This window comes from Miscanthus floridulus, chromosome 15, assembly GCF_019320115.1.
Source record: "Miscanthus floridulus cultivar M001 chromosome 15, ASM1932011v1, whole genome shotgun sequence".
Lineage (NCBI taxonomy): Eukaryota > Viridiplantae > Streptophyta > Magnoliopsida > Poales > Poaceae > Miscanthus > Miscanthus floridulus.
The window spans coordinates 78,414,804-78,426,399 of NC_089594.1; the positions used below are offsets into that span (position 1 = coordinate 78,414,804).

At 36.8% G+C, this 11,596-nt stretch overlaps 1 protein-coding gene across 1 annotated transcript in view; it reads left to right on the forward strand.

The window, feature by feature from the left end:
• Positions 1 to 10,551, forward strand: part of LOC136507904 (achilleol B synthase-like) — a 31,083-nt gene extending 20,532 nt beyond the window's left edge. Inside the window, exons 10-19 of the mRNA XM_066502499.1 lie at positions 1,638 to 1,760; positions 1,872 to 1,994; positions 2,100 to 2,198; positions 2,870 to 2,926; positions 4,393 to 4,439; positions 4,537 to 4,680; positions 4,766 to 4,943; positions 5,490 to 5,564; positions 8,289 to 8,372; positions 10,315 to 10,551. Of these exons, the coding sequence (XP_066358596.1) occupies positions 1,638 to 1,760; positions 1,872 to 1,994; positions 2,100 to 2,198; positions 2,870 to 2,926; positions 4,393 to 4,439; positions 4,537 to 4,680; positions 4,766 to 4,943; positions 5,490 to 5,564; positions 8,289 to 8,372; positions 10,315 to 10,431 (1,047 nt within the window). The 3' untranslated portion in view covers positions 10,432 to 10,551. The remainder of the gene's footprint in view (positions 1 to 1,637; positions 1,761 to 1,871; positions 1,995 to 2,099; positions 2,199 to 2,869; positions 2,927 to 4,392; positions 4,440 to 4,536; positions 4,681 to 4,765; positions 4,944 to 5,489; positions 5,565 to 8,288; positions 8,373 to 10,314) is intronic.
• The last annotated feature ends 1,045 nt before the right edge of the window (positions 10,552 to 11,596 follow it).

The window sequence follows — 11,596 nt, forward strand, 5'->3', positions numbered from 1 at the left end:
GAGCGGGGCGCGGCTGGGCGTGCGGTGCTGGCCGATGAAGTTGGGCTTCGGCCCAAGCGGAGAGGAGAAGGAGAGCAGCGGCCCGAGAAGAAATGGGAACTGGGCCAGGCGCCAAGGGAGAAGGGGAGGGCGCACTGGGCCGGCTCGGCCCACGCGGGGAAATGAAGAGGGCCAGGCCAACTGCCAGGCTGAGCAAGAGGAGGAGGCAGGCCTTCAGGCCAAGAAAGGAAGAGAGAGTGAGAGAAATGAAAAATACTTTTCCAAATTTTCTTTTCTACTTTCCTTTTTCTTTTTCAAACCAAATTCCATTAGAATTTCGAGTATACTTTTCAACTTGACTAAAAGTGAGAAATTTTGGTAAGTTCTCAGAAATAAATTTTACAACTTTTTTTTATAAATTCTTTTATTTTCAAATATTCTTTTTCCCTCTTTTCTTTTACTTCAATGCCATTTCTAATTCTTTTTTTCCAAAAGCATTTTGAATGTTTCCAATTTGAATCAAATCCACACAATACAAAGAAACAAATGCACCGGCATGCATGCACATCCATGTTGCTACATTAGGATAAATTTTAAATTAATGAATATATATATATATATATTTTATTTTCCTATATTTCATGAGCACAAAAGTACAGAATTAAATCATGTTAAACCTATTTTCAAAAGAGGCAAATTTTAGGGTGTTATAGTTTTATCTAAATTATTTTAGAACTCGTCCCATATTTAAGATACATTTATTCTTATTTATAGCTGAGACACCTTGTATTTGTGTGTGTATCGGACACTATCCATGTCCCACTCTTATTCTAAAGGGAATTGTGGAACCAAATTAAATATTGGGTTAGCGATATCTGTTCGTATTCAACCTGGTTGCCCCCATTACTAGCACACATTGAGTAGCTTGCATTGTGCTTGTTATCAAGTCTCATCGTCATTGGAAACGGTACTAAGCTAAAGCATCCGTAACACCCTGCGTCCAAGTTGGTACCAAACCCACCAACCACAACCACACATAAGCCACTTGGGCCAACTTCACAACTACTACAGGCTACTAATAATGGGATGGGTGTTACAACATCCTACACTTCTTTCATTATATATTAATGATCATTTGATATACTCCTTAATTATTTATTTTTCTAGTGAAAACTTCAACACTCAATTGCACTAAAATGTCCATTTCACTTTAGAAAATTCTCTCATGTTTATATCTAATAGTATAATACTAACAAGGGACTTAGTGATGCGTGATTCTTTGCTTAAGTGAAAACTGAAGTGGTCAGACAAGAAAGCAAATCTATTACTAATTATGTCTAGGATGTTTGTGAGTTATGTTCCTTTGAATTTTCTTGATAATATTCATTTTATGATAAATAAATCGACATAAGGTTTACCATTCTACATAGGCCAATGGTTCTAAAAGGTAAAGGGACATGATAGCAATAACATAATTTATTAACATTGATTTTAGCCATTGTTATTATTTTATTTCAGTTTTTATTTATATGGGTATTCCACGTTGCAAAAAAGTTGCAGTATTTATAATTCTATATTCAGGAGAATGATAATATCAATTTTCTATTTATTGGAAATTGAGATAACTTTATTTGATGTGTTATTAATTTGGATTGCAGATATCTGTTGGTACCCAAAATTGGGAGATAGCACTTATAACCCAGGCCATCTTGTCGGCAGATATTGCCAATGATTACGGTCCAACCATCGAGAGAGCTCTCAGATATATAAAGAAAGCACAAGTCTGTTGTTTCTCATCTTCAATTTATCCAAATATTTTTTTAAGAACAAATGTTGATGTTAACTTATCTTTTTCTTGTGTATTTTGATACATTATTCTTTTTAACAAGCAGGTTACTAGAAATCCTCCAGGTGACCCAAGTTATTGGTTCCGACATAGATCAAAAGGCTCATGGACACTTTCAACTGTAGATAATGGCTGGGCTTCAAGTGACTGTACTGCAGAAGCCACTAAGGTTGGCACAAGCTTGTCAGTGTGTGTCATAAATCATATTAGAAGAAAAATATCAATTTTAGTAGCAGAAAATTCCATCACTTGACTAATTTTTTTCTTTATTTAGACAATGATGTTGCTTTCAAGGATATATCCTAAGTTCTTTAAGAATCAAGAGGAAGACGAGTGGCTCTTAAATGCTGTAGATTGCCTTCTTTCCTTTATGGTATGATTTAGATAATTTATTTTTTAGAGCAAATATTTAGGGTTTAGAAAAATTAATTTTGATAACAAATATTTAGGGTTTAGGGTTTGGTGGTGTGCTATGAATTAATGACAGATATGGCATATACCAATAAATATATATTTAGTGCTTGCAACTATCTACATTTATTGTTTGCATCTAACGCATATAATTTGTTTATAGAGAAAGGAAGAAATACATTAAGAGTTGTCTAAAATTATGCGTACAGTTTTTATAGATACTATCCACTTTATGAGACAAAGTGATACATCTTTCTCGAGAATATGAGAACTGTGTACTCCTCCCCTTATCAGAATTCAGTTAAAACATATTTAATAAAGTGCAATAATTTTATAATTATTATGGAGTGACTTTATAATTGTGAGATTGTTGTTTCCTACAAACCAGTACTATATGTGTCACCTGCTAGCTACTCTAGTTGCATCAATTGTTTGCTGAAGAAATCGACCAGGAATACCCATTTTTACTTAATTATGCTTGCATTTGTTCAAAGTAAATCATTGATCAGTTTCGCCACTTGTCTGTGAACAGAAATCAATATATTTAGTGACATTTTACATATGCAGAAGCAGTCCACACTTTACTCCAGTGCAATATTTCACTAACTACAGACTACATTTTTTCTATTGAAGAACAAAGATGGTTCAGTTTGTACATTTGAATGCCAAAGAACTTATTCTTGTCTAGAGGTGAGTGCCTTTTGCAAAGCTGCAATTCTGAACCTCTTGAAAAAACAGAAGATAGAAGTTTATGCCATGCATGTGCATTAATAGGATAAGTGACGGTCTAGTATCTTACGTGCATCCTACTCGAGATTTTATTGAAGGGCTCAAATTTACATATTGCTAGGAAAATTAAGCTCTTAATAAATTCAAAATCAAGATAAAAATGGATAATAATGATGTTTAAATGCTATGTAAGGGTTCTGGAATTCAGCCCGAATGGACCGAAATGCCAAAATGCAACAAATTTCATCCATTTCAGTTGGGCCCGAAATAAGATCAAACTAGTCAGATTCAGCCCAATTCAAATTTTTAGCCCAATACCACAAAGCAGCCCACAAAATCCCTCCCACGATATAAAACTACAAAGCCCACTCTTGCCACCTTCCAGCCTCTCGTCCCAACTACCAGTTATGCTGGTTGCCCTCCACCATGTCATGTTGCAATGTTGAAATCCCCATTGGATCCCTTGTGGTTCTGTGCCTCTGTGGACACCTCGGCCTCTAGTGTGTGAGACTACTGAATAGCAGCGGAGCACTGATGGTCTAGTAGCCGTGGCATCATGAGGATAGGAGTAGTTCGATGCAATCATGCAAGCATCAGTGGTGGTGGTGCTACAGATGCGCCAATCTGCAGCTTATTTTTGTTAAATTTTGGAGGCATCTTATCAAACACATTTTTTTTTACTAGTCAACCCAGATGAATCCTAGCCCGACTTTTTTGAATTTTCGAAACTTCGTCCAATTTGGTAGGCTCCGAATTTTTCCCAGTTTTGGATCCCAGAACCCTGCGCTATACTCTGTTAGGAGCATGCCCAGCACATTGTTTTGGAGTGAAACATGGAGACAAAGAACGCGGAGATCATATGCGGCAGTATATGACTACCCAAAGAAACACCCAAACTGAAATATGTTCCCACCAATCTAAAATATGTTCTATGTTCTATGGAGTTTCAGTAAGATAATTTCACTACAATCCTATCATCATCAACTGAAATTTAAGGTGTGATCTTTCAAAGAAATAAGAAGAATCTTTGAACAAAATTATATGTTTCTAAAATAAAAGTTATGTTGAAGAATATATACTATGGCCAGTGATAAACTCATAAAATTAATGGTTAAATTCTACATTGAAGTCTTGGTGGTCATGAAAAGTACAACATAAATTTTCTTTGTGCCAAGAGCAATATTAACGAGAATTTCTACTAGATGAGTTGATTTTCATCTTAGCACAAACATTGTTTATATTATCACGCCACCATTCTACATGGAGATGGTATTCACTACGAGCTGTCTACAAAAATGCATAATTAATCTAGCATTGCTGAAAAACAATCCACGCACTATCTCATGTTATCTTATTAAAAAGTTATCAAATAATCTTGGTCACAGATCTTCTAGCTCCATGTACACTGACTTTTGTTGTATTTCCAGATTTTAAATCCATTAGAGAGCTTTCGGAATATTATGGCTGATTACCCGTAAGAACTAAGACAATTCCACTAACTAAAAATTTGATATCACTAATTTCAATTTGTTGGCAAAACCAATTCACTAGCTGGATTAATCTATTGGCAGAACGGTTGAATGTACTTCCTCAGTGATGGAAGCTTTGATACTATTTCGGGAGGTAAATCCAGAATACCGTGGTGAAGAGATAAGAGAATATGTCAGCAAAGCTGCCATGTTTATTGAGAATAATCAGAAGAAGGATGGATCCTGGTCTGTACGATAACATGGTCTGCATTTGTCAGTGTTATATATTGTTTTATGCATGATAACTAATAAAGTGACTATTATCTGCAAGGTATGGCACTTGGGGCATATGTTTTATCTATGGGACACTCTTTGCAATAAAAGGCTTAGTTGCTGCTGGGAGAAATTATGAGAACAGTATTTGTATTAGGAAAGCATGTGAGTTTTTGCTGTCAACAAAACTCAGAACAGGTGGTTGGGGAGAGAGCTATCTTTCTTGTGAAAGACAGGTGAAAACTAGTTTTTTTTTCCTTTCCTCACGTCTTTTCATCTGTAACTTTTGGCATGCATGACGTGCAACCTACCAAAATAATTCATAAAACAAAATTTGTGTGGGCAGTCTGAAATAGAGAAACCCCTACAGATTTTTTGACTAGTCAACATGCATAGAAGTGATAGAAGTTTAAAACCAATGTAAGTTCAGATTGCTACAGTCAAACAAAGTGAGTAAAATATTGGAAATTACAAAATAAGGGGTAAAATGTTATATCAACCACAATTGGCACATATAGTAAATCATAATGGTAAATGCATGTACCATTGACATTAAGACATATAGCAGTCATAAGTGCCACCAACCAAGTGAATGAATGATATCAATATTGGGGTTCTATATGCATTGTTTGTCAACTCATATTTTTGGAATTTGGATAATGGATATATATACTTCAATAATTATCATGTCATTAATTAGCTCATTGTTGTCCTAATCGAGAAAACAATTGATGTGGTCATACTGAGGATTTTTTTTTTTTTTTTGCTGTAATCCTATGCAGGTCTATGTCGAGGGTCCTAGTACTCATGCAGTACAAACTGCTTGGGCGATGCTAGCTTTGATGTATGCTGGGCAGGTTTGGTTTCTTCGTCACATATCACTTAATTTTTTCCAAGGTCACATATCACTTAATTACAACAAAAAAAATGCTCACTTAGTGAAAATAAGCAAGTGATGTCGTGGAAACTATGCAATCAAGCTTTGCAACATAATAATACCTCTGTGTCAGCATTACGGAACAAGGGGTGTCCCGTGCCACCTTCCAAGTCTGGAGGCAGCCAGGGGCAGGACCCTCATTTGGAGGTGTAGTTGGGCAAGCAAAATATGCAGAGTGGCAAGGTAGCGCGGCCGGTCAGGGGACAACCATGGACACATGGCATATATAGGTCTAACCAAAGAACCACTATTGAAGGGCCCACTAGGTCAGGGTCCCTGGTCAGCAGATCTAAATGGGAGGCTAGTAGAGGTAGTGGTCAGAGCAGAGAGGCAAGTCATAAGTAGGACTTCTAAGGGTAGTCCCAACCCTGAAAAGCAAGGATTAGTTTCCATGTCTTAAAACACCATAGTAGAAACTATATAGTTTTCTTCACGTGGGTCCCAATTTGACTGAGGCCAATCCTTTTCTTCTCATTCACGTATTTCTTTTGTATCCGATCTTCCTCTTCTCTCTCATCTATCTACTTTGCCACATGTCAAGCGGAGGGTATGTATGCCGCCAAGGTCCGGGCGAGCGGCCATATGGGGTGAGAGGGTGCGAGAGAGCATGTGACAGTGGCGCGGGCTTGACTGGCGGCCAGGGCGGAGGCAAGCGTGATGAGATGAGCACTCACGGCCAGCGAGGCCTGATGAGGTGGTCACGTAGTGGGTGCACTTGACTCATTGTACGGTGGCGGTGGCAGTAGCAGAGCAAGGGCGTGCAAGTTCGTTGGGACCGGCAAGAGGCGGCCGTGCGGTGGGCAAGCGGGAGGGCACGCGTTGCGGCCAGTGGGCTCATGCGTCGCAGCAGTGACCAACTTGGCTTAGTGTGTCAAAGATGTGGCCAGCACGACAGCGAGCACTCTGGCGTGCGTGGGCGAGCGGCGGTCGCGCATGTCAGCCGGCTAGATGGGCCACTACTACGTAAACTATTTTTTGAGGCACCTCCGTTTCTAGGTAAATGTGGCTCTTCTATCAAATGTGCCTTTTAAAATGAATTTTGAGCTGGTCCACGTCTAGGAATTGATTTTTTAGAGACAACTAGGAATCAATTTATAGAGGCGGTAGGTAATGTGGTATCTCTAAAATAAGATGTAGCTTAGTGATAATTCATAACTTTTCAAAATCAAGTCGATGAAGACAAACTTCATATCAAAGTTGAAGATATCTACAATTTTGTAGTTGACGACTTTTCTATTTGAAACCATTTAAGAACAAAATAGTTTGTTTTAAGTTTTCATAATTTGAAATTCAATAATTTAAATTTTCCAAGTGACCCCGGATAAAGAGATAATCTAAACCAAAGTTGTAGTACTCGTAAGGATCCGCAACTTTGTAGTTGACTTCTTTCTCATTTGAAATAATTTACTGCCTAAAAGTTCTATTTTAATTGTTCATATTTTGAAATTCATCTTCTATGTTTTTTCAAAGTACCTCGCATGGAGAAATGGCATAAACCAAAGGTTTAGTACTCGAAAAAATATGCAACTTTGTTATTCATGACCTTTTCATTTGAAAACATTTAGGGCCCAAAAGTTCTGTTTCAATATTAATGATCTTGAAATTCATATTTTTATGATTTTTTTCAAATGACCTTAGATGGAGAAACGACCTAAACCAAAGTTATAGTACATGAAGATATATAAAACTTTCCATATCAATTCTTCATCATTTGAATTTGTTTATGGTCTGCGATATATATGTTTTACAAGATTCACTAAAGTGAATACAAAAGGAATATATATCAACCACTTAGTTAGAAGTGACTTTGAGGCACAGTGTTAAGGAAGCAACGCGAGAGGTTTGAGGTTGTGAGATTGATCTCCAATGGCTGCATGGTCATGTATTTCGTGTGAAAAAAAATCACGTGAATTTGTGTATTTGGAGATGCGACTTTTGAAAATTCGCCAAAATAAAAATTGCTATTTTTCCCCGGGAGATATAGGTGTTTGGATTAGCTGCTTCCACAAGTGGTTTCCATCTGCCTTTCAAAAGATTGTTTGTAGAGGTGTGTCTTTTTTTGCGTAAAATTTGTAGAGGTGTGTCTCGAATAGCTGCTTCTACAAGTGGTTTCCAGTTGCCTTTCAAAAGCTTGTTTGTAGAGGTGTGTCTTGTTTTGTGTAAAATTTGTAGAGGTGAGAATAGCTGCTTCTACAAGTGGTTTCCAGCTGCCTTTCAAAAGCTTGTTTGTAGTAGTACCATGGTCATGCATGGCAGCCAGTAAAAGGAGTCACGCATACTTCCTTCACAGGGCCAGTTCTAATAACCTGATAGACAGTGAGTTTAGACCCAGCATGGATATGATTTTCTGCATTAGTGAATTTGTTCGAGAAATACTAGAATTGCACTTATTTGGATATGAATGGAGGATAGTACTGATAGCTAGATAATATGTAGATCACGATCTGTCGGATTCATTCTAACTAAAAATCATGATTATTATTTTACTGGGTTTAACAAATAAATTACGATAAAAAATTATGTTTATGTTAGTGTTTTGCATACAGTTTTGGTATTCTTATCATCACTTGTGTATGACTATATATTGGAAGTACCGTTACATGTTATCCATCCATTTTATTTTTCTAATTTGAGCAATACATAGATGGAACGGGACCCAACACCATTAAACGGTGCCGCAAAAGTATTGATCAATATGCAAATGGAGACAGGAGATTATCCTCAGCAGGTAAGATTATATTGTTATGAACGTTGTTGTGGTACATGCAAGTCTTTTTTAATGTTGTATTGTCAATATCCTCTTGTTGAGACTTAATTTAACCAAATTCCTTTTCCCCAATGTGAAAATTCATGTTTATTGATTGCTTTTGGCAGCGATAATTGTTTATAAAATGAAGTTTTTTACTCTTATCTAGGTCATTATATGCACATAATTGGCAATTTTTTGTACATTATATCACAATATTATGTTGATGCTTTTCAATGTATTATCCATGTATATATAATTATGTTGGTCAAATTAAAAGGGTACCAATCCCACCATTGGAGAACATATGGGCAACATGGCTCAAAACTGAAACACATGGGCCTTGGCATTGCATTGTGTTTTCGAAATGTATTTTGGGCTTGTTATAAAATTGAATTGTCATATCTATTTCTTACAATTAATACTCCCTCTATTTGAAATTGCAATGCAATTCTTAAAGTTAGGACAATATCTAACCAACCTTTACTCATCATTATTTCATTTATGTGATGCAATGTAATCATGAGCAAGTACAGATTTTAATACATGTTTAATAACATAAATTTTGTATTACAAAAATCATGTATGATAAAGAAATTGTTTCTCATAATCTTTATGTAACACCCCAGGCCATTAGTAGCCTTAGTAGTTGTGAAGTTGGCCCATATAACCCAAAAATGGCACATGTGGAGTTGTTATTGGTGGGTTTAGTACCACCTTGAAAGTTTAGGAGGGTGAGGGCCAGCTCATAAGCCTTATCGTTCTAAACGTACCACCTTTGGGTTAACCTTTTACATGAAGCGAGGACAAAAGTGTAAGAGAGGTGCTATGCGTATGCAGGCCCGTTCCACGTGCGGAGCTAGGCCATATAAGCAGAGTCTGGACACGGGGTGTTACTGATGGTATTCTCAACCCTTGTTGTATGTGGCCGTTGAGGGGTGTACCATGGGGTGATCCTGGACATCTGCCACATATATGTGCTGAGCTGCCAAGGGCGAATGTAACACCCAGTGCATTAGTAGCCTGTAGTAGTTCAAATATAACACCCAGCAAATTAGTAGCCTGTAGTAGTTGTGAAATTGGCCTATGTAGCCCAAGTGGCACATGTGGAGTTGTTGTTGGTGGGTTTAGTACCAGCTTGGAAGTTTAGGAGGATGAGAGCCAGCTTATAAGCCTTGTCATTCAAACATAGCACCTCCGGGTTAACCCTTTTACACGAAGCAGGAACGAAAGTGTAAGAGAGGTGCTACGCTTATGCAGGCCCTTCCACGTGCGGAGCTGGGCCATTAGCAGATTTTGGACATGGGGTGTTACACTTTATCTTAATGAGCTAAAATACGCCTTGTAATTGCAAATGGAGGGAGTAGCATTTAGTAATCTTATTTAATTTTGCTTTGGTTAATGGTCAAATAATTATCCATTGGTTAAGTCACATGGTATCTTTGCTTTTGAAGACAACATCTTTTTAGGAAATCTAAGCACAATTGTTGGGTTAGATGCATTGAACTAAAAATGTATATCATGGTGTAAAAGGTAGATTAGAAATAAACTACTCGCTCTATCTCTGCAATGGTTATTTATAGTGTTCAAATTCTATGTCAAAATACAACTATTTATGTGTTTTGATGGGTTATATAATGTGGTTTCTCAAAACCACCCTTTGCAATACCTTTTAAGTAGGCGACATTCAACCAAATATGCCAGCAGGATGAAGGTTGCCCTTTAAATTTTAGGCATGCAAACAAATATAGTCAGCAAGGCTATCATATTTCACATGCATCTATCTCACCCATATATGGAAAATTTAATGACGTGCACATTAGATCTTTAACCTCTCTATTTATTCTATTTGAAAGAGGTTAATGCTATTATAGTACAAAGTGAGTACCATTACTAAACATTTTCTTGCATTTCAATTATATAGGAACATGTTGGAAACACCAACTCTTCTGTTTATTTCAACTACCCCAACTACCGCAATTTATACCCTATTTGGGCTCTCGGAGAGTACCGACGCAGACTACTTGCTAAGAATGAATGAAGGCTACTCAAGCAATACAAATGTGTGATGCTCACAATTCTGTCATACTGGAGCATATATAAATCAAAGTGTAGTAATGCTACTTGTATTTTCTATATTAAGTAACTGTGATTTTAGATATATACCTTACACAACTGTATGCCCTACAAGTGATATTGCTTTAATAATGCAAACTAAGAATAAGAGTGAAATACAATTTTTTATGGTGCATATGCAAACCTTATAGTGAACACAGGCTAATGGCAAAGTATCTATACCTAATATTAAAGAGTGAAAATTTCTTCCTCCAAAATTTGGTCCATCGCACTCTCTCACTATCCCAGGTGCCCCTCCACTCTCTAGAGCATAAGAGTCCTAGCTGGTTTTTACTAAGAGCAATAATATGTGAGAATTAGATGATAGAGTCCTAACTGTTTTATTGTCCGTCCACGACCCGAACTTTGGACCTATACTCATATGTAGCGTATGTCCAACGATCATGCTAGTCTGAATCCAAAATATACTAGAACGATAGCACAAGATGCAAATTCCATTGCTTATGAATTACAAAAGACTAATCATCAACATGTGCATTATCATCATCTAATATTATTTAGTATCCTACATTCTACAAAGCAATTAAGAGGCCATGGTTAATGAGGGGAATGCCACATTTCTAAATGTCTAGAGCCACTATCTTGTAAAGTAGTATCCATAGAGTCAAATAATGCAACGGCGGCCCCCAAACTTGTGTGTGTCACTTAGGTTCACAAACTTTAAAAATGCATTTGTTGGTCTCTAAACTTGTTAAGTGATGTACCACAAGTCCATGTCAGCCACATGGATGTTTCTTGTTGATGTGAAATACCAGCGTGGCATATTTCTCTACATTTAAGCACTCATATTTTTTCTTCTCTCATGAATAGATCCTTTATTCTCCATGTTTCCCTCTTCTCTCACAACAACTGCCTGTAACACCCTAAAAATGACTTTCTTTTAAAATAGCTAAATGGGATTTATTTATGTAAATATGTGTGCATTAAAAGATAGGGAAATAATAAATTTTATGGAATTAAAATTAAAAAAAAATAAGGTTAGAAACTTTTTGATGCATACATGCTGCTGCATATCATTTTGTGAATGCTAGGAATTTATTAAATATTTCAAAAAGAATTGAAATTTGAAT